This window comes from Leptonychotes weddellii, chromosome 15 (genome assembly GCF_054177405.1).
Source record: "Leptonychotes weddellii isolate Sample4059 chromosome 15, ASM5417740v2, whole genome shotgun sequence".
NCBI classification, from domain to species: Eukaryota; Metazoa; Chordata; class Mammalia; order Carnivora; family Phocidae; genus Leptonychotes; species Leptonychotes weddellii.
Genome location: NC_138383.1, coordinates 13031545 through 13054145, shown reverse-complemented (window position 1 = coordinate 13054145; position 22601 = coordinate 13031545). Strand labels below are relative to the sequence as shown.

General features: G+C 39.6%; 3 protein-coding genes across 6 annotated transcripts in view; 2 read left to right on the top strand and 1 right to left on the bottom strand.

Moving 5' to 3' along the window:
- The window catches only part of MILR1 (mast cell immunoglobulin like receptor 1), a 124858-nt gene that overhangs the window by 22155 nt on the left and 80102 nt on the right, over positions 1 to 22601 (top strand). The window lies entirely within an intron of this gene.
- Positions 1 to 22601, top strand: part of LOC102738999 (testis-expressed protein 2) — a 254143-nt gene that overhangs the window by 182123 nt on the left and 49419 nt on the right. The gene's annotated exons all lie outside the window — the stretch shown is intronic.
- Positions 2047 to 21616, bottom strand: POLG2 (DNA polymerase gamma 2, accessory subunit). 4 transcript variants are annotated; one of them, XM_081804699.1, is made up of 9 exons: positions 20861 to 21610; positions 16818 to 16938; positions 16595 to 16700; positions 15387 to 15560; positions 12018 to 12158; positions 9908 to 9988; positions 7300 to 7400; positions 4981 to 5098; positions 2051 to 4083 (listed from the first exon to the last, which is right to left on the bottom strand). In XM_081804699.1, exons 1-9 carry the CDS (start codon positions 21420 to 21422, stop codon positions 3976 to 3978), a joined length of 1512 nt encoding a protein of 503 aa, XP_081660825.1. In that variant the 5' UTR covers positions 21423 to 21610; the 3' UTR covers positions 2051 to 3975. The 4 variants fall into 4 exon arrangements, with proteins under 4 accessions (XP_081660827.1, XP_081660825.1, XP_081660828.1 ...); XM_081804702.1 differs by having other exon boundaries at positions 2053 to 3946; positions 20861 to 21607; XM_081804701.1 differs by lacking the exon at positions 9908 to 9988 and having other exon boundaries at positions 2047 to 4083; positions 20861 to 21616.

Sequence of the window (22601 nt, the reverse complement as noted above, 5' to 3'; positions counted from 1 at the left end):
TTAAAATACCTAAAAATAAAGCCACAGAAGTGCTAGAAGAAAAAAGGAGGAATTTAAAAATGATCTTTAAGAGGGGAAGGCTTTTCTAGGTATGACTCACAATTCAGAAGATATAAAGAATTGCTAAATTTAATTAGATGACTCATTTTAAAATTACATTTAAAAATAATAAGCTAAGGGCGCCTGAGTGGCTCAGTCGGTTAAGCGGCTGCCTTCAGCTCAGGTCCTGATCCCAGGGTCCTGGGATTGAGCCCCGCATCGGGCTCCCTGCTCGGCAGAGAGCCTGCTTCTCCCTCTCCCTGCCGCTCTGCCTACTTGTGCTCTCTATCTCTGTTAAATAAATAAATAAAAATCTTTAAAAAAAAAAAAAATAAGCTAAGCCAAAAGAATAAGTAGGGGAAATATTTTGAACCCACATCTCAGATGAAGTTTGAAGTTCCATAATATATAATGAGCTCTTACAAATTGTTGAAAAACGAAAAACCAACCCACCAATAATCCAATAGAAAAATGGGAAAAGGTGGTACCTGCAGGGTAATACCAGGCAGCACAAAAGCCTTGCGGGGAGGACTAGCTGCCTCTTCTGCTCCCAGGGCTGGTGGATTACAACCGGAGGAGACTGCCTTCTCTCAGTGATGCTTCTCAGGAAGGATGTAAAGGAGACCTAACCAGAGGAATGATCAACAGTTCTGTGATGCCTGAAGCTCAATGTTTTTTCCTTTCTCCTTTCCACCTTTGAGGGACATGGACTATGCCCTCAACTCTTCCCCAATACACCATACCAGAGGTTGTAACTGATTTACAGGTTAGAAAAATTAGACACCTAAGGACTATAATGATCTCCAAGCATGCCTTCTTGGCCCCTCAAACATCCTGTGGGGAAGGAGGCAGACGGAGAAGGGCCAGAGCAGGATGCTCGAAAAAGGGCCCAGCGCAGGGGCTCCTCTTGCCAGGTCTAAGAAGGGTACTGCTCCCTGTCTTGTCCTGGCCGCCATCACCTGTCAGAGCTCCTTAACAAGTCTCCCTGCTTCCCTCCTACTCCTCTGCATCCCATTCCCACAGTAATCTTTTCAAAATAACAGTATGTCCCTTGTCTACTTAAACCATCCCCTCCTGCCCCAGTGGCTTCCAGAAGACTTGCTGTGGCCACCATGGCTCTAAGTGATGTGGGTCCTGACCACCTGTCCGACCTCATCTTCTACTCATCTCCCCTCTGCTCACCTACTCCAGCCCCCCTGGCCTGCTTTCTGCTCCTTGGTCACTCCACACCTTCTCTCTCCTAAGGGCCTTGGCACTTCCTAGTCCCTCTGTCCAGGATGCTCTGCCCCAGATCCTCACATACCTGGCTCCTTTGTATCATTCAGCCTCAGTTTGAAGGTCACATCCTCCGAGCTTCCCTGACCACCTAGGCAAAGCACACGACTACAGCAATGATCTAGCACATCATCCTGTTCTATTACCTACAACATTATCACTATCTGAAATTACCTGAAATTGTCCATGAGCATACCTGCTTAGTGTCTGTTCCCACCTGTCTACCCCTAGAAAGGTCTATCTTGTTCACCACTATATCCCCAGTACCTACAGTCCCTGGGACTTAGGTGCTCAAAAAAGCCTTCTTTGAATGAACAAAATGAACAAACATATAACACATATAATAACAGGCCAGGAGAAGCACAACTGTCTGAGAGAAATTTCTCCCATGCTTCCTTACAGGAAGACGTGGTGTAACATAGCAAACAAATGCCTTCAAGAACACTCTTACAGCAGGGTGCCTGGATCACTCAGTCTGTTAAGCCTGTGACTCTTGGCTTCAGCTCAGGTCATGATCTCAGGGTTGTGAGATCGAGCCCAGCAGTAGGCTCTGTGCTCAGTGCGGAGTCTGCTTGGGATTCTTTCTCCCTCTGCCACTTGTGCTCTTTCTCTCTCTAATATAAAATAAATTTTTTTTTTAAAAAAGAACACTCTTATCATTAAATTATAAAAATGAAATTTAAACTTTTTTTAGAAAAGATTTTATATATTTATAAATACATAAATCTCATGACCCTGAGATCATGACCTGAGCTGAAATCAAGAGTGGGCTGCTTAACTGACTGAGCCACCCAGGCGCCCCTGAAATTTAAACTTTTAAGTTGACATATGGTGGTCATATTGGTATGGTAATTCTGAGATTGCCACAATTAAGGTGAAATCAAGCAAATGACCAGTTGTAGGCCATGGCTTTCTAATTATATTATCACCCTCAGTATTTTTTTTTTTTTTTTAAGATTTTATTTACTAGAGAGAGATAGCGAGAGAGAGCATGAGCAGGGGACGGGGAGAGGAAGATGCAGGCTCCCCACTGAGCAGGGAGCCTGATGCAAGACTCGGTCCCCGGACCCTGAGATCATGACCTGAGCCGAAGGCAGAAGCTTAATGGATTGAGCCACGCAGGCGCCCCAGCCCCCTCAGTATTCTTGAGAACTGGGATTTTGGAATGGAAGAGATACAGATGTATGATAAAAGAGATTAAGTAAAAGCCCTGCAGTCCTAAAGGCATGAGGGGACATTTTTGGGGTGATGGAAATGTTCTATATTGTCATTGTGGTGGTGGTTACACATTTGTCAAAACTCATAATTTGTACATTTAAAATAAGTAAGTTTATTGAATATAAATTTTATCCCAACAAAGCTGATTAACAACCCCCCACCCCCAAACACACACACTGCAGTGCTGAATTTGAATATAAAGTACTGGTGTGAATTCATGACTTTTTTAATTCAGGGGGAAATACACACACACACACACTTACACATCTGAAAAGGCCTAGAAACAAAGACCACCTTCTAACAATGAGCATCCCCAGTACTCAGATACAGCCTCCAAATACCATTTTCCATTAAAAGGAACCAGGACTTCTTACAGAAACTCTGAAATATACAAGCTATTAAAGACTACTGAAGTTGTGTCAAAAGGACTCCAGGCCAACTTGAAGAGACTCCCACTGGCCAAAGATAGGACAATTTGAACATCAAAGAGAACAACTTTAAAGGAAACAAATCTGCATTTATCCTACCTCACTCACACCTCTAAGCAAGTAATAGATGAGATGTTTTTCTTTACAGAAGTATTCTAGCTAATGAATGAGGAAGAAAGAGAATTAGGATATCACTGTTTTGATCAATGATTGCTAGCATCCCCAAAAAGAGAAGCTACCAGACAGTACTGCCTCCTGATAGAACACAACAACCTAGGAAAAATCTTGTCCCCCAAAATTAAACTTGAAACTGATTAAGCCTTTGGATTCAACTTCCAAATCCTCAGGAAATTATATATAGACAGGAACAGATTAAACCATCATGGGGATGCAATAAGCAAAATCCAAAGAGTAACAAACCCCATAATAAGCAGCCCAATTTCTTAAAAAAACAGAGACTAAAAGACCTAACAATCAACTTCAATTTTATGAAATTATGAGACAACTGAAAACTGAGTAGATATCTGATATTAAAGAAATGGTTTTTAAAAACTTTGTATGAAAATTCTCAAACATGCACAAAAATAAAAAGGTAATACAATGAACCCTCATGTTCTCATCACCCAGCTTCAACAACTGAGAGATACTATTATTTTTTATCTATATTCCACCACCTTTTTTAAACTGGAGAATCTTAAGGCAAGTCTCAAATATCATGTAACTTCACTCAAAAATATTTAAGTATGTGTCTCTTTCAGATAAGGACATTTTTTAAAAAGTCATAATACCATTATCACACATCCAAGAAAATTGTCAATAATTCCTTAATACCATCTAGTGTTCATTTTTTTAGGTGTGATAATGGTTAACAAAAAACACTTAACTAAAATACTTACAAATGAAGTGAGAGCTGCAATCTGCTTCAAACTGATATGGAAGGATGGTTGTTGGGTGGATGAGGCAAGATGTTCACAGGTTGATGGTTACTGGGCGGGGTGATAGCACTTGGGGTTACTTATACTATTCTTTTTCTGTTTGGAATTTTTGTCAGGTGAGTAATGATAGTATAATTAACACAAACAGAAGCAGCACATGAAAGTTCAAAGATTTCTTTTAAATGTACCTATTAGAACCAGACACAAAATACACTGTAATATTAGATTATGCCACCTAACATTTATTTTATCTTGCTTTTCAAAAATCAATAAATGTTCTAATTTTTTAAAGTTTAGTTTTAGGTTAATCTTCAATATCTGACAGTACACATGTGGCAGATTCTGTAAAGACTCCTTCTTCCCTGATAATAAAACCCATTTCAAAGGGGTAAGACACCACCAAAGCCCTAAGGCAGAAGTTGTGTTTGATCCAAATAAATCATGATATTCTCATTCCCTTGGGCAGTGACTGGCCTAGGGATGACCAGGTGACCCAGCTCTGACCAATGAAATGTAAACAAGTCTTCTGATTGGGATGTCTGGGAAAGTTTTTACTTTCCCAGTTAAAAAGGGAAGAGTTTTGGCCGGTTAGCTCTTGTCTCTTTGACTTTCCTCCTAACTAGAATGTGGACAAGAAGGCTAGACAAACAGCAGCCACCCTGTGACCACAAAGCAGCAAGTATAAAAATAAAAGCCAACATACCCAAGATGGTAGAACAGAAAGGTATCAAGAGCCTGGGTCACTAACTATGGAGGAAACAATTATACTAGCTCTGGACAGTCTACCCTCCTAGACTTCTTGTTATGAAAAACAAACTACAATTTGCTTAATCCAATATAGAGGGATTTTTGTTTCTTGTAGCTGAACATATTTCTGATAGAATGTAATCCATTAAGAAATATAAGTAATAAAAACTGAATTAAAAAAGTACCAAAAATGTCCACTTCATAAGAGTAAAGGGGCTAAAAACAAATCTAAGTTAATATAAGACAATCAAATTAGGAAAGGAGAATATTTATTACACAAATATTAAAATCTATACATTCTTAGCTGATGATATATACTTGATTAAAAAGTCTTTTACTTTGGATATATGCATCATTTCCTTCATTGTGGTGTCTCTACTTCTCAGATGTATTAACCCATTCTCCAAAGTAGCTTCAGTAACCAAAACTGTGAACAGGATACTCATTTCATCATATCTAAGGAAAAAAGTAGTTAAACAAAATACATGAGCACAAATATAAATTGTAAATTCACCATGTTACCAGGTTTAATTACTTTAGAATCCGGCCACTTTCCAGAGTCATAAAACTCAAAAGCAGGGCTTGAGAGTTGGACCAAAAAACACTTTTTTTAAAGTTTCTGAACCATATTCAAAGTAAATTTCTCAGAAAGTTTCTCTGACTTATTGTAATAGATGAAAAATCATAAAAGAAAATAAAATCTAAGAAATAAACACTGGTACCTCAACACATCATTTGGAGTGAAATTATAGATGAACCTCAGAATAATCTCAGACTTTTGGTACTTGTATATAATCCAAGAAACATTACTTTAGACTAAAGTCTCTTACAATACTACTCTGATAAAGATCTTGTATACAACAAATTATACCAAAATCATGCTTACTTAATATATAACTTAGAATGCTAACTTATCATTTCTAGTTCAGCAATAACTGAATATATCCACACTGGCCTTCTTTCTGTTTACCCAAGATACATGATCTCATTGTCTGTTTTCTTTGTAGGACTCCGTCAGAAATTATTTATCTGTTTACTTGTTTACTGTCTACTTTGTCCTACTAGAATATAAGCTTCGTAAGAACAGGAAATTTTTCTGTCTTGTTTACTGGGTTATCAAAGTGCATAAAACACAGTTAAGTGTGGGGGCACCTAGGTGGCTCAGTCAGTTGAGCAACAGACTCTTGGTTTTGGCTTGGGTCATGATCTCAGGATCGTGTGATCGAACCTGCAGTGGACTCCGCACTCAGTGTGAAGTCTGCTTGAGATTGTCTCCCTCTCCCTTCCCCTATTTGCGTGTGCACGCGCATGCAACCCCCTCCCCAAATAAATAAATAAAATCTTTTTTAAAAATCCTTTTAAAAAAACCATAGTAGGTACGCTTAATAAATATTTCATTAAAAATATTCTGGGATAATAAAGCCTTTACCATTCAAAAGACAACTCTAACTTGATAATGTTCACTCAATTATCCTTAAATGACTCAAAGGATAAGATTTTAGAACTCAGGGACTGGAGAGTTCAAGCACCACCACTTTGTTTTATATATAATGAAACCATTAATTGCTTTATCTATAGAAACTTATTTTTCCTCTGACATCATCTGAAAGGTGATTTTAACAAGTTACTAGAGAACTGAAGAGAAATACATAAAGTTTCCCAACTTTTCACCCAAAAGATAGATATTCAACACAAAAAGCTACGAAGGTAACAAAATAAACGCAAAGGAGGGAAGAATGGATTACTTCAAAAATGGAAGTTAATGAAATAGCAGGGGCTAAGACTGGAGACAGAAGATCAATCAGGAGATTACTACAAGAATCCAGCCAGAAGGAGCACCTACCTGGGTGGCTCAGTCGGTTAAGCGTCTCTGCATTCGGCTCAGGTCATGATCTCGGGGTCCTGGGATCGAGCCCCACATCAGGCTCCCTGCTCAGCGGGAAGCCTGCTTCTCTCTCTCCCTCTGCCCTCCTCCCCCCACTCATGCTCTATCTCTCAAATAAATCAATAAATAATCTTAAAAAAAAAAAAAGAATCCAGCCAAAAGACACTGGTGACTTTAATGTGGGTAGTGCAGTGAGGATGGAAAGAGATGGATCTGATACTATTTAGGAGGCAGGCTGACAACATTTAGTGATGAACTGGGATGGAGAGAAAGGAAGAGGAAGGAGTTAAGGACAATAAATCCAGGTATCAGTCTGGAGCAACTGGGTGAATAGAGGTGATCACTGAAACTAGTTCTCTGTCCCTTGTCTGGGATGGAATTATCTTCCACTCAGCCTCAGAATGAACCACAGCACCAACAAGGAAAAGGCACTCCATTCGTGTTCCCTCAATCCTGATTCAATAAATGCATATATACATAATTGCATCCCTGATAAAATGATAAACTCAGGTGCACATACTACATGACATTAAGTCTTGAACTTGCACATAATATGTGCTCAAATATACCAATGAATATTGTTCCCTGCTGTAGCAATTAACTAGGGGTATGGGGTATAAATGGGAAAGTTAGGAATAATTTTAAATTGTATTTTATATATATATATTTACATTTATTTAGAAGGATATTTAGAAGAGATTTCTATTACTCGTAAAGAAACATATGATCAAAAACTCTGAACATACATATTTTAGTGACAAGACAATCTTACTTTGAATAAAGTTGTTCAAATGAGGACTGCACAGTTTCCATATAACCAGGCCACACAGAAATTCCATTTTCTAGTAATTCATTAAATAACCCTTGACAGACCTGAGGAAAAAAATACAAACAGTTCAAATATGAACGAAGTAAAAGTAGCTAGAATGACTACCCTGTTTTTGTGAAACCACAAATCACTTTTTTCAGTTCTTAACATGAGGCATAAATTCTTATAGTTATGTGATCATATTGTTTACAATTCATAACTGTATACTTATAAATTGCATAGTTCCTCTGAAAATGAAGAAATTAAGCACTGCAAAGCTAAATACGAAATGCAAATCTTCCCTAAGAGAAAATTTTATAACAGATATAAGCATTTTTATCATCATCATTATCCTTCAAAACAGGAACAAAACCAAAACAGATTCTGTCAGAGAAAAGCAGTAAGTGCAAAGGGCCGTGCTAACTGTGAGCTCATCTGAGAGCTGGCAACTGAGCCCCAGGGTTACACCACCACGTCAGAAAGAGAAGAAAGAGCCAGTAAAGGAAACAAAGGAGGAGTAGCCAGACAAGTATGAGGAAAACGAGGAGAGTGGTGTTCTGAAGCCAACTAAAGAAAACGTTTCAAGAAGAGAATGACTGGTTTTAGTGGGAATGCTGGACACAAAGCCTGACTGGAAATACAGAATAATGAGTAATATTACATAATATTTTACATAATACATATACATATTTTACAATAATACATAATAAACTTTACTGTTTTCTTCACAAGCAATGGTGAGGCAAAACAAAGCAAAAATTTTATTTTTATTTTTTTTAAGATTTTATTTATTTGACAGAGACACAGAGAGAGAGGGAACACAAGCAGGGCTGAGTGGGAGAGGGAGAAGCAGGCTTCCCGAGGAGCAGGGAGCCCGATGTGGGGCTCGATCCCAGGACCCTGGGACCATGACCTGAGCCGAAGGCAGACGCTTAAGGACTGAGCCACACAGGCGCTCCCAAAGGAAAAATTTTAAATACCCCTAACAAATCAGAGCTAAAACTCTATCTAGAGCAGGATTTCTCCCCTTCCACACTGCTGACGTTAGGATATTTAGCAGCATCTGTGGCCTCCCTGAGATGCCTATAGCACTCCCGTTCCCACTTGTGACAACCAAAAATGTCGCCAGACAACACCAAATGGCCCAGCAGGGGAGGGTGGCCGTGGTGGGTGGGGCAGGGCATGCTTGAGCTACAGCACTGTTTCTCAAACTTCAGCGGACATTGGAATCCCCTGGAGGGCTTGTCAAACACAGGTTGCTCTGCCTCATTACCAGAGTCTCTGATTCAGCAGCTCTGGGGTGAGGACCAACAATGTGCATTTCTAACAAGTTCCCAGGGAAAGACCAATGAGTGTGAAGGTACTTGATATTCTGGGGATAGGTGAGAATATAAATATTAATAAGTCTAAGAAGTTAACAGAGAAAAATAAACATCATTGTGGATTTTATTTTAAAAAGTTAGTGGTTGACAACAAAAACATCTGCTCTTCCTATTGGGAGGTAGAAGAGAAGTAGCTCTGGCCTGAGTAAGGAAATGAGAACCCCCACACCATGAGAATACAAACAGGTGCAGACAATCTGGAGACAATCTCACTGACAATAGTGAAATTAAGGATATGTGTCCATTTTATCCAGAAATTCCATCTCCATGTATATAACCAGCAAAACCCCTTGCATAACCCAGAATGTTCTATGCTACCACTGAGGGAAAAAAAAGTTAAAAACAGAATGAGATTTACAACATACTCTCTTTCAGTAAATTAAAAACACCCAAGGGACAAAATACTACTATGTTCTTATACGTAAACAAAACCAAAACAAAACAAGACCTGCAATTGCAATGGCAAAAATTTAGGGAGCAGAGTTCTTTTTTGTCCTTCAAGCAAAACAAAACAAAACAAAAACCCAAGGACCTTCTACTACAAGGGTCTTGGGGAGGCTGCCACAACCCCAGGGGGAAAAATGGAAATTAGACCACTACCTTCCCTTCCCCTGAGTGCACTATCCCCACCTTCCCAGACCTCTCCACAGGAGCCTTAGAAAGCTGGGTGAATCTTGCTAGTGTCCTCACTCAGGTGCTGGGTGGGTCTGAGTCACCCAGGACCCAGCATGACTGCTGAACGGGTGTCTGGAAAGAAACTAAAACCACCCTCCTGGCTTCTCAAGAGTGTTTAATTAGACCAGATAGATTAGAAGAACCAAAATAAGGTATAGATCTAGAACCTGTGCTTATGCCAATAAGTATCAAAAGTGTTAGGTTAAAAATGTAAGTGGGCAAGAAATAATTCACTAGACATCTGTACGAATATTTGATTACCAAAACTATGCATACTCATTTGAAAAAGGCAACTATGAGTAAGCATGACTTTAACAGCAAAATCACTGAGCTGTATGCAGCTTCTTTTATATACTATGCTTCAAATTATCTATAATAAACCATAGTATTTATCCACAGCTATTTAATTAAATTTTTAAAAAAGCAAATGAATAAAAATTTTAAACGGTAGTTACTCATTTATTTGAAGTAATGGTTATAATTAAAATCATGATACTAAAACTCATTTAACCCACCTGTCTTAATTCCACCGTTGGGCCTCTTCCCACATCCAAAGCAACCTTAACAGGGGCTAAACAAGGGTGAAGTTTAAGTACCTAAAGCAATTTAAAGAGGGGGGGGGTGGAAAGGATAGCACATCTTGTTTAAATATAACACAAGCACTATCAAACATGGAACTTCTTAAACCATAAAAATTTTGTGTGAAAATGGAAGCTAGCTGAGGTCATCAATCATGTAATGATGTACTCAGCTGGCTATCATCTAGCTGCTCATTGATTTCTCCACTAGATGTTCTGCAGAAGTAAGTTCACTTGATACTCTCCCGTTTTCTGACAACTCCATTTTCCCTCAATCCAGATGCTCCTTCCGGGTATCACTGCCCTCCCTACCCAGCCCCAGCCATGGGACTCATCAATTGAACTTTCTCTTGCCAAAACCTACCACTCTTCTTATTCATCCATCCACTCAACCAACATCTGAATGGCTCCTTGGTGCCAGGAACAGCTCCAGATACTAGGGACAAAACTCCTTGCCCCTCATGGTGGGGACAGAGATAATAAACAAGTAAATAATATATTTGAAGGTGGTTAAGTGCTTTAAAAAAGCGGGGGAGGAGATAGGAAGTGCTGGAGAGGGGTGGGTTGGAGAGGACTGTTTGCAATTTTAAATAAGGTGGTAAGAGGTCTCTCTGAGGTGACATTTGACCGAAGACTTAAAAGGTGGTTCTGGATCCTGGAGGGAAAGCATTTCAGGCAAAGGGGAGAACAAATGACAAAGTTCTGAGCTGGAAGCATGACTGACATTTTCTAGAAACAGCAAAGGGGTCTGTGCTATTGGAACAGAGTGAGTAAGGTGGGGGGTGGAGGAGGAGGTCAAAAGGGAAGCGTTTTGTAAAACACTTCAGGGGCTTTGCCTTTTCCTCTGAAGGAAACAAGGAGCTTAGTGGAGTGTTCTGAGCAGCGGGGCCAAGTAACATGTACCTTTTAAAAGGGCCACTCAGTGCTAGTGGGAGGAGATGGTGGTGGCTTAGATCAGAGTGGAAGGAGGGCAAGTGGTAAGAAATGGTCAGATTCAGGATATATTTTGAAGACAGAGTCAAGTGGTTTTTGCTGATGATTTGGATGTGGGCTATGAGAGAAAGAAAGGATCCCTCGTTTGCTATATATCCTATAAATTCCAAGCCCTAGAACAATTCTATAATGCGACTTTCTTTATGGGCATATCAGGCTAAATGAACACTGCATAATAAATCACTCAGCTATGCAAAGTGGTACTACAAATTCATGGTTTCCAAACCCAGTTGAGGACTCAACATGTTGCAACTTTTGATTTGGGGCAGCTCCCTTTCACATTCAAGGGGAATATGAATACTCTAAATTCTTGCCACTTAAACCTCTACTCCTCCACATTTTAAGCTAATAATCCTGCTTTCTAATTCCCTAAGAAAATAGAGGATATGAGGAAAACTTCCTTCAAAGGCTAAACAGCCCTGGTAGCCTATTTATATCTATACCATCATTTCTCTCCTCTGTGCTTTTTCAAATAACTCCTTTTCAAGACCAATCCCTCCACTGGTGTTCTTGATTGTTTTGACCCTTCATGTTTCTTCCAAAATCTCGCTTCTTTAGGCATTTATTTTCTTTCCTATAGCTTCAGTCCCTCTTCTCTCTTGATTGTGGGCCCATAAACATGTCCTTGACCCAGGCCCAAAGATAGCTCCTGTGATCTAGTGAATAGCCACTTGCGGTCAGACTAGAAGCAGAGAGGTCAATCTCACAAGTCTTGCTAGTCTGACATAGTCCTGCTTAACACTCTGATACAAATAAATGGAAGCCACTGAGGGAAAGGCTCAGGGGCTAAGTATCAGAGATTGCTCTCTACCTGTCTGCCAGGATCAAAGAGAAATGCCTCTGAGATTACCCAATAGGAATGCCTTGTTCTATTCTGTGAGAACCTGCTTATTACTCCTGTGGCCAGATTCTAAAAAATGAAAAATGTAAAATAACCTGCATGGAAAGAAATTTACTATTCACAGTTTGTGTTAAAAATCCAAGCCCACTAACATATGATGGAAAAACATGTATTTTTAGTTTCCCAAGTTTATCTCTGAAATATCAAAAGCACCTTTCTATGAAGATTCTTCTTCCTTGTAAAGGAGTTCTCTGTGAGCTGGAAAGAATCATAGAGGTAAGCCAGCACACCTCGGTCCAGATTTCCATTAACAGATAAAACATATGGAACCACATTTTTTCGTCCATCTCGGCCCTTCACAGGAAAGTAGAACAAAAATACAGAATCTGTTAGCAGAGCTCTCTCTTAAAACTATAGACTTATAGAATCAGAACACAAACTTACAAATTCATTCTACAAAGCATCCACTCCGGGCAAACCCTGTGCTAGGCACTGGGCCCACAAAAATGGTTATGACCTATTCCCTGCTCTCAGGGAGATCAGGGTTTTAGATCAGTGAGTCTCAACTGGCTACGTATTAGAACTGCCTTGAATTTTAAAACGTAAAGGTTTTATGCTTGGGCCCCACTCCCAGAGATTCTTAACTACCTGGATGGGAGTGGGACCTCAGCATCACTATTTTTCCAATGGTCCCTAGGTGAGCATTATAATGAAGAGGATAATATTATAATAAAAGTTCAGCAGGGCCCTTAGAGAAAAAAACTGGTATGGTTAGGGATAGGGGTTTGGAGTATAATCTCTGGAAATGTAAAGTTTTTATAATAAGCAAACCTCTTTTAAAAACCCGGTTTGGGGTATTTACTTTAAGGGTATTTACTTTACTTTATAATTAAGAATATAAAATATACTATAATGCATGATATAAATCAGGGATGGATAAACAGACTTATTGTTGCCTTTCTTTTAAACTGATAATCACCTCAAATTTTTTTCAATGTCAATCATAAAAATCTAAAAGGTTTTGCATATAAACAGTTCTACCTTCATTTTTTTTTTTACTATCATCACAGTCATCTGAACATTCATGTAATTCTCTAATACTTAAAAAAACAATTTGTCATTCCTCAACTTCTATTAATTATCCATGATCAAGCACAGTCTTCATTAACACATATGTATTGGCTTTTTTTATTAAAGATTTTACTTATTTATTTGACAGAGAGAGACAGCAAGAGAGGGAACACAAGCAGGGGGAGAGGGAGAAGCAGGCTTCCCGCTGAGCAGGGAGCCCGATGCAGGGCTTGATCCCAGGATCCTGGGTTCATAACCTGAGCCGAAGGCAGATGCTTAACAACTGAGCCATGCAGGCGCCCCTTTAAAAAAAAAATTTATTTATTTGAGACAGAGAGAAAGAAAGTATGTGAGCATGTGTGGGGGGCAGAGGGTGAGGGAGAAGCAGGCTCCCCACTGAGCAGAGAGCCTGACGTGGGGCTTGATCCCAGGACCCTGAGATCATGACCTGAGCCGAAGGCAGACGCTGAACAACTGAGCCACCCAGGCACCCCTGTATTGGCATTTTAAACCCATTTTAATGGCATATGGTACTGTAAAGATTAATGTAAATTTGTCCTCAAAAGGCAATACTCTTAAAATAAGATGAAATCAGAGAGGGAGACAAACCATGAGAAACTCTTAACTCTAGGAAACAAACAGGGTTGCTGGAGGGGAGGTGGGTGGGGGGATGGGGTAACTGGGTGATGGGTATTAAGGAGGGCACTTGATGTAATGAGCACTGGTGTTATATGCAACTGATGAATCACTGAATTCTACCTTTGAAACTAATAATACACTGTATGTTAATTAATTGATTTTAAATTTTAAAAAAAGGCAGTACACTTCCTGAAATCTGGGATTCTATTCTAACTTTATTAGTTGGTCTTTTACACATTTATAGAACTGATACTTAATATAACTCTGAGGCGCTGCAAGCTACTGTGGTGCCATTTGAATATAAAAAAGACTAACTCATATTTAAATATTAAGAAGACTTTAATGTTTTCTTTCTTTTTTTTTTTTTAAGATTTTATTTTTAAGTAATCTCTGCGCCCAGTATGGGGCTTTGAACTCACAACCCAGAGATCAATCGAGTCGCACACATGCTCTACAGACTGAGCCAGCCTGGTGCACCTATTGTTTTCTAATTCTTTGAAAATTTCATATCCAAGGATGCAGAGATATCCGATGGCAACTCTTATTAGCTAAAATATCTGATTTCTCATACCATCCAGAATGAATTTCTATCCTAACTCTGTTCTTCAGGCTTTACTGATCTGCTTTACCACTCTCTAAAAATCCCTCCAAGAATATATTTACATGTTAACTGTAAAATTTACTAAAAACAAATACAAAATAGCCTAAGAAGCCTTTCAAAAAAGCATATTAAATGGCAGGAATTCGGGGCGCCTGGGTGGCTCAGTTGTTAAGTGTCTGCCTTCGGCTCAGGTCATGATCCCAGGATCCTGGGATCGAGCCTCACATCCGGCTCCCTGCTCCGCGGGAAGCCTGCTTCTCCCTCTCCTACTCCCCCTGCTTGTGTTCCCTCTCTCGCTGTGTCTCTGTCAAATAAATAAATAAAATCTTTAAAAAAAAAAAAATGAAAGCTTCCTTTAAAAAAAAATGGCAGGAATTCTATTTATTATTTTATAACATTTTATTATGTCAACTAATGATGAACAATTTTGAGAACTGTGGAAATGGAAGAGCAACAATTTAACAGAGAGTAAAACTCTGCAAAATAAAGTTTTTCATTGAGACAGTGAAAGTTACCACAATAATGAACAAAATAAGAGACTAACAGCCATGACAAAGAGATTGTCTTTAAATTCCTAGTTATAAGATTGGGGTGACTGGTTGGCTCAGTCAGAAGACCATGCGACTCTTGATCTTGGCGTTGTGAGTTGGGTGTAGACTACTAAAAAAATTAATGAACTTGAAAGAAAATTAAATTCCTAGTCACAAGATTGATTGGTTTTTAACTATGATAATGACTATTTAACTATAATGACTATGATAACCAAGTTAAGTTTCATGAGAGCTGAATATCGCAAAATAAAATGTGATGGTGTTGGGGTTATGGAAAATATTCATAAATAACCTTTTTAATTTTTTATTAATCTTGCTTGTATTTAAAATTAATCTACTTTCTCTAATAAGATGAGAACTACTATGTTTTAATTATTTTCAAGTTCCAAATACCTTTCTTCACTGAGAAGACTGTATTAGTCACCAAATAGCACATAAAACTCCAGCTGTGGCCAGTCAGAAAATCTAAACATTCAAATCTGGAACCGCTCAAGAATGGGTCAGCATAGGGCTCAGCCACAATTCTATCCATCCACATGGCTTCTAAAACTTTGCACCCACGGGGCACCCTGAGTGACTGTCCTTGCACTTCAGAAATACATACTGCAGTATTAAGAGGTCATGGGGCCTCATGTCTGCAACCCGTTCTCAAATGGTTTCAGAAATGATCAGTTAGAGAATATGGGTAAAGGATGGATAGGAGCTTAAGGTAAAACATACGTGTAATTGAGACTCATTTCCAGGACACATGTGTAAAAGTTCACGGTCTCCTAGATTCCACAGGGTCTCTATTAGCTCCTTTCCCCATGGGAAATTGTAATAAAGGTGGTTTCCTTTTCGTCCCTCTTCATCCTGACAATCACTGCTGCTGAAGTTAGATGGACTCACAGCAAACTGGAAAAGAGAGTTTGTTTGTTTGTTTTTAAAGATTTTATTTATTTATTTGACAGAGAGAGACACAGCGAGAGCAGGAACACAAGCAGGGGGAGTGGGAGAGGGAGAAGCAGGCTTCCTGCTGAGCAGGGAGCCCGATGAAGGGCTCGATCCCAGGACCTTGGGGCCATGACCTGAGCCAAAGGCAGACGCTTAACGACTGAGCCACCCAGGCACCCCAAGAAAGTTTGTTTTATTAATTTATGAAACTAAATGTTAAAACGTAAAGTTACCTGAGACTTTTATGTGGCCACTGAATGAAACTGGTCAGGTCCCATATAAAAACTATGAAGTTCAGTTAAATATGAGCAAATGTATTGCTAAAAATACTGTTTTTAGCCTGAAAGAACTACAGAGAAAAACTGCTGGAGTGATCTAGCTTTTTTTGGCCAGTTAATAAGAAGGGAAGGTGACCATAAACTAAGAGGGATAGAGAAGAAAGTGTATACTCACCATTCTTATCCTCTGTGAAGAGTGTGATTATTTGTAATTATTCCACTTAATTGAGTGGGTGTTTGGGGATTTTAAGAATTGGAGAAAAGCAAGACAATGGTGAGCCACAAATACCTACTCTTTCCTCTTCAGCATGTACTAAAACTTGATGATAAATCACAGAACCATCTTGACAAATATGGAGAGTTCATGGACGGAGGCAGTGAGCAAAGGTTGAAGCTTTAAGGGTGTGCAAAGGTCAAACTCTATACCAGCCAGGAATGCCAGGTGAGGCATCTGAACTCTACCTCGAATGCAAAGGCTTATGGACAAAAGCTTCTGAGCAGGAGAGACATCAACAGATATTTTTTAACAAAGTAACTTTTTATATGGAACAATGAAAATCATTACAAAGAGGCTTTTATTTGTACTTACTGATTTATTAGAGCTGTCTCTTACAAACATAACAGCCCCATATCAATAAAATTTCATTTATTGTAGAGAAGTATTATCTCTGACACACTAAGACACTTCACCTATTAATTCGTAAATTAAGGGTATACCTTTCTCCACCACAGGAGTCGATGACGTAACCAGAAATCAAGCCACTGGCCTGCAGTTCTTGCTGAAGTAAACCAAACCAGTGAAGCCTCAGTCTTCTCACCGATTCTTTGGATAGCAGAAATATCAGATAGTTACTTGAAGATTATATAAAATCTATCCTAAAGTGAAAGTGACTGGTTCTTGATTAAATACAAGGCCAAGTTATTTGCCATTTTTTGGTACCTTTTAACACCATCAGATGTCTGCTTAGTATCAGGATGAAAACACACTCCAATCTGAGCAAGGCCATAAGGTAGTCTCTTGTTTACCAGATCCAGGGAATTAACATAGTGCTCCAAAGCACCTGTCAAAAGATAAATCTGTCACTGTATAAATCTATAAACCCAAGTCATAAGGGTCAATTTATAAACAAATTAATATAATAATGCTAACACAGCAGTACAAGTACCACGGAACTATTCAGGCAGATCTTAATTGATTACTACTTAGTTTCCCCACAACTTTTTAACTTGATTTTCAAATCTACAAGAAAGTTGGTAGTACAGTAAATACCTGTACACTCTTCAGCTAGATTCACCAATTGTCAACATTCTGCCACCTTTTCTCCTTGTTCACCCCAAAACATTTCAGCATGTGTCTCCTAAAATTACTCTCTATACCATTATTATACCATAAGATTAATCATAATACCGTAATTTTATATAAAATATGGTCGATATTCTATTTTCTCCAATTGTCACTCAAAATGTCATTTATTGTTGTTCTCTTTTTCCCTAATTAAGGCTCCTGCTCTGCATTTTGATTAGGTCTCTTTAATCTGGAACATTTCCCCTGATTCCTCCCTCCTTTTCTAACTTTTAATGACATTGACTTTTGGTTTGAGTCCGGACCAGTCATACTCGAGATTTGGCTGATTGTTTCATCAACTTGGGTAAATCATTTTTAGCAGAAATAAATACTACACAGTTGATGTATATGTCTTCTTGCATTCTAACAGGAAGAAAATAGTATCAAATTATCCCGTATTAATGAAACTAAATTTGATTACCTGGTTAGGTAGTGAATATCCATTCCCCAACAATATCCTGCTCAACAATCTTCCACCCAACATTTTAGAATCCATTGATGATCCTGCCTCAATCAATTATTATAATGGGGATTACAAAAATCACAAAATGGTGATTTTTCTCTTTCCTTCTACATTTATTACATAGCTTCTGTAAAAAAGTAAACTTTCTCCACCTCCTTCCCCTACCAGCAGCCTCAACTATTTACTTTTCTGATTAACACTATAAATTTTTAATTTTAATGTGTTATGATCTATTACCATCAATACTTAATACTGTTTGTCTCAAATTTAGCCAGTGGGAGTCTAGTTCAAGCCACCATCTGTCCTTTTCACATGACCTCACCAGTCTTCAAGTAATTCTTTGTTTCCTAGCACCATAAAATGTCCCAAACTCACCTTGTACTTTCCCTGCCCCAGACCTGGGATAAGCCATTTCTTCAAGCACTGGTTCATTTTAGAAATCAAAATCTGGGTACTAGGTGTGTTCACTGCTATTGAGTGTCATTATTTCTAGGCCCTTTCAATGAAGAAAGTTAAAAATAATGTTTTTTAAAATTATAAGGTCATACTGATATTGCTGATTCAAATTTAACATTGCAAAGTTTATCCTTGTGTTCTTTTATATTTGTATCTCTTTTTTCTCACAGTGAAAATTTTGGTTCCTAATAACATTTATCCATCTATTTGCTTTATAACATATACGAAATAGCTTCAGAATTATAATTCCAACATTTCTATTTGGAATAAATCTAAGCTCAAGATTTCGTTGTAGTTCTTTATGCACTTAGATTATGTCCCACTAAATGACAGCACTGTGTTTACGCTACTTGAGATTTCCACTTCTGGTAATAAATAGTAGATCAGCAAGATAAGAAAAGCTGGTCAAGAAACTTAAAAAAAAATCTACTTAAAGACTGAGCTATCAAGGCAGTAAGGACTTGAGGGTCCAAAATATGGAGAGAAGGGAGGAGCAGAGAGGTGAACCCAACATTTAGGGTTGCTTTTCTAAATCTCAAGTAGCAGAGCTGAGAAGCTTCCTAACATCTTAAGGGACTGGGGAGTACAAACACTGTAGTTCCTGGCTCCTCAAGGAGGAGGAGCCCTGGTAAACACCCCAGCCTTTCACTAGGGACACTCAAAGGGCTACACTGTAGGAGTGGAGATGAAAACCCTGAAGACCAGCCTCCAATAAACTTAATCCCAGATTGTATTAAGAAGATATGCTCCCACTCTATGAGGCGCCTGGGCGGCTCGGTCAGTTCAGTGTCTGACTTCGGCTCAGGTCATGATCTCTGGGTCCTGGGATCAAGCCCTGAATGGGCTCCCTGCTCTCTCTCTCCCTCTGCTCCTCCCCCCTGCTTGTGCTCTCTCGCTCTCTCAAATAAATAAAATCTTAAAAAAAAAAAGATATGCTCCCACTCTAGCTGCCTGCCAAAAGCAAAAGTAAATCCTCCCAGGAAAAGAAAACACCACCCAGAAGCTCAAATTATGTCTAGAGTTTATATACAAACTACACAGAATATCAGGAGACAAGTCCAAATGACCAAAGGCCTAGAGAAAAACAGATATATCTGAGTCACTGGATGTGGACTTTACAAAATGTGTGTTCAAGAAAGTTGATGACAAGATGGGGGTAAGGTCTAACATATGTAATTTGTCACAGGACAGAGGAGAATGGGACAATAACAATATCAGGAAATATAATGGCTGAGAATTTTTTAAAACTATTCATAAGTAGAGGCTACCAAAGTAGTTCAGACATGAAATAAAGAGAGCAAGGACCTTAGGAATAGAAAGAAGTGGTAAACTGGGTAATTCTAAGCTAAAAATACTAGTCAACTAAAGGATTCTGCAAATAAAGGAAAGAAAATGTCTGGTATATCAATGGAGGTTTTGATGAATGGACATCTAAGTGAGCTAAGTTTCATTTTTTTTTTTTTTTTTAGATTTATTTATTTATTTCAGAGAGAGAGAGAGAGAGAGCGTGCACGAGCCGGGGCGGGGGCGGGGGGGGGGGCGCTGTTTAGAGGCAGGAGAAGCAGACTCTTCACTGAATACGGAGCCCAACACGGCGCTCCATCCCAGGACCCTGGGATCATGACCTGAGCCCAAGGCAGATGCTTAACTGACTGAGCCACCCAGGTGCCCTTAAGTTTCATTCTCTAATAGGGATGAAAAGATTGATTTGTTTTGGACATGATAATAAGTAGTGATTTAACTTGCCCCAAATAAAGACATCACGGAATAATTAAAGTAGTACAAATCAAAACTGTCACAAATATTCACCAGTTTGCTTTAGTTTGCTTTAATTATTAAGGAAATTTTTTAAAAGCTATAATGTGGGTACTAATTTTCAGAGAACCATGGACATTGGTTAAATTACTCTGTAGTGCCACTTAATTAAAATAGTAAGGATAGCATTTTGCAAAGATGAGATGCTGTGGCAAGTCTGTCCTGTAAAGAACTTGAATTTTTTTTTTCTTCAGAATCTCTGCGACTGTGTTCTATTTGACTTTAAAGGCAAATGATGGAGGCAACTGGCTGGCTCAGAGGAGCAGGTGACTCTTGATCTCAGGGTTGTGAGTTCAAGCCCCACCTTGAGTGCAGAGATTACAAAAATAAACTTTAGAGGCAAATGGTGCCCCACAAAGTTCTGTGTATTCACTCAAGAATGTTACAAAGCTTGATTAGTTCTATTATTTTTTAGTCAACTCAAAAATCACTTAAAGGGCTCTTCAAACAACAGAGTCGTAGATAGGTTTTCAGTAGGAAAAATTGGGAGAGGGGGGGATTTTCTTTTTGCTCTAGAAGACCGAGCTCTTGATTAGCCTATTATGTGTAAAATTAAGGAGTAACTGTGGAAATATTTACCAACATCTTGGTAACGACGAACAAATGATTCATATGATTTAATTTACTCCTAATTATAGGGCTGCTCAATTGAACTGTAGGGTTGCCGCATGAAATTGAGAGCGTCACCTGGTCCTTCAGGCTAGATTCTTTAAGGAACAGTAACTATTCCATAGACGAGTTTTCTCCTTGGTAGAAACATTATCAATATACCCAATTACTTCAAAAAGATGAGAACCAGATAATTTCCTTTCCACGTGAATAAAGGATCAGTTGCAATCCGCGAAATCTAGCAAGTCTGCCTTTCCACCCCATCTATTTTGAAGCATGAAATCGTGATGCATACCGTGAAGAAGGTTCTCCCGTAGTTTCCCAGAAGTTTTTAATAAGTTTTCAAGAAATGCTATTAGCTGTTCCTTACTCAGCTCTTTGTCTTGCAAGATTTCGCGTAGAGTTTCTGCGGAAACTAACCTGAAGGCACTGTCCCCAGGCAGCGTAGGGCCAGACTTATGATGGAGGGCATCTACCGGGAAGACCTGCTCCCTGAACACCACCACTGAGGACCACCATTCTGCTGCCAGGTTCTTGCGCAACTCTATGCCCAAGGGGCCAAGGCCGGGGTGGCACCCGCTCAGAAGAGAATGTCGGCTAAGCTGCCGCTTGCTGCCACTGAAGAAATGCCTTCTCTGACAGATCTCTACCAGCTCCTCGCTCCCCTCACCGGACTCGGGGGCTTCGGTCGGCTCGCTCCCCCGGGGCAGCTCCGCGTGCGACCTCACGGGCACTCCGAAGGAAAAACTCCCTTCCAGTAACGGCTCAGGCTGCCCCCCATCCACTCGACCTCCAAACCCAGACAACAGGCACCTGCAGACTTTCTGGCAGGCCCTGACCGCTGCACCAGAACGCATCGCCGCCGGCAGTTAAAACACCCCAGTCTCCCATTAACTGGTCGATCCCAGGAAACCGCCACAAACAAGAGCCCGGGAGCCAACTGCGCAGGCGCAACGGAAGTGATCAGGCGCGCGGCCGGCCACACCCACGGAAGCGCGTCACCGTGTACGGGCTGCTGCCGCCGCGGGCCTGGCCCTGTTGCTAAGGCCGATGCAGACCTCCTGCCGTTTTTCGCCTCCATTAAGCCCTGCCTAATTGTTAGGTCTTTAGCACCCACAAATGTCGTTCCCGTCTACTTTTTCACTATCATGCGGTACTAAGAGTCAGCTTTGCTTCTCAATTTTTTGCAAATCCCATCAAAATACTTAGGCGTTCCCCAAATCACCATTTAAATACACCTTTTCAAATTTAAGCGTTGGCGAAAATAAACCAGTTCCCACTTTCAAAATCTTAGCCCTTTACGGTGGTTTAGAGACCCAGGCCTTAGCTGTTATTCATTGTAAACGCTGCCGCCATGCTGCCTACCTACAGGAGTGGGGATGGGGCTGGGACGGCGAACCGGGATGAGCTTTACATGGTGGAGTTCTCAGCCAGCAGTGCTTGCACGCCCCCGGGAACATTTTTGAAGAGAGCCGCCCAGCTTTTTTAAACAAGCCGCCCAGGTGAACGTGGAGTCACACTGATAATCTAATATAAAGGCAAGTTCTTCATCAGAGAACCCTTCTACAGACTTATCAAAACATGCAATAAAATGTGATAACCTGTTTTAACCTAGAAGGCACTTGTGACCTCACAATTGTTCATTTACACACTCAGCCCTCAAAACTGCCCAAATAGTGGAAAGTGGCACAGCCCAGAGGAAAATGGTTGCTTTCCAAAGCCCATGATTCCTACTTCTAGCTTGCCTTTAAGTGGTTAGGGTAACCTTTAAAGATTAATGCAGATGAAAGAACTACTAGATTTTATTAAACTACCAAGGGGCAGTTTATGAAAGGAGGGGGACAGCTTAGCAGTTAAATTTTAACTGTTAATTCATCATTATGTATAACATGTTCCAGGACAGGCTCAAAAACATTCTATACAAGCACGTGTGCAGGAGTTTGTGTAAAAAAAACTTTAAGATCGTTTTGCTGTAGAACAATTTTGTTTAAAAAAAATCTACTTAAATTCTACTAAAAGCTGGGCTCTATTATCGT

Excerpts from the sequence above, each read along its gene's own strand:
- POLG2 (XM_081804699.1), bottom strand. The coding sequence starts at position 21,422 with ATGCGTTCTGGTGCAGCGGTCAGGGCCTGCCAGAAAGTCTGCAGGTGC. Across the intron at positions 15,561-16,594 it reads GACTCCTGTGGTGGAGAAAG|TTTGCTGTGAGTCCATCTAA; the intron begins GTATACCCTTAA and ends TCTCTTTTCCAG. Across the intron at positions 9,989-12,017 it reads AGAAGAATCTTCATAGAAAG|GTACTTAAACTTCACCCTTG; the intron begins GTGCTTTTGATA and ends AAATTGCTTTAG.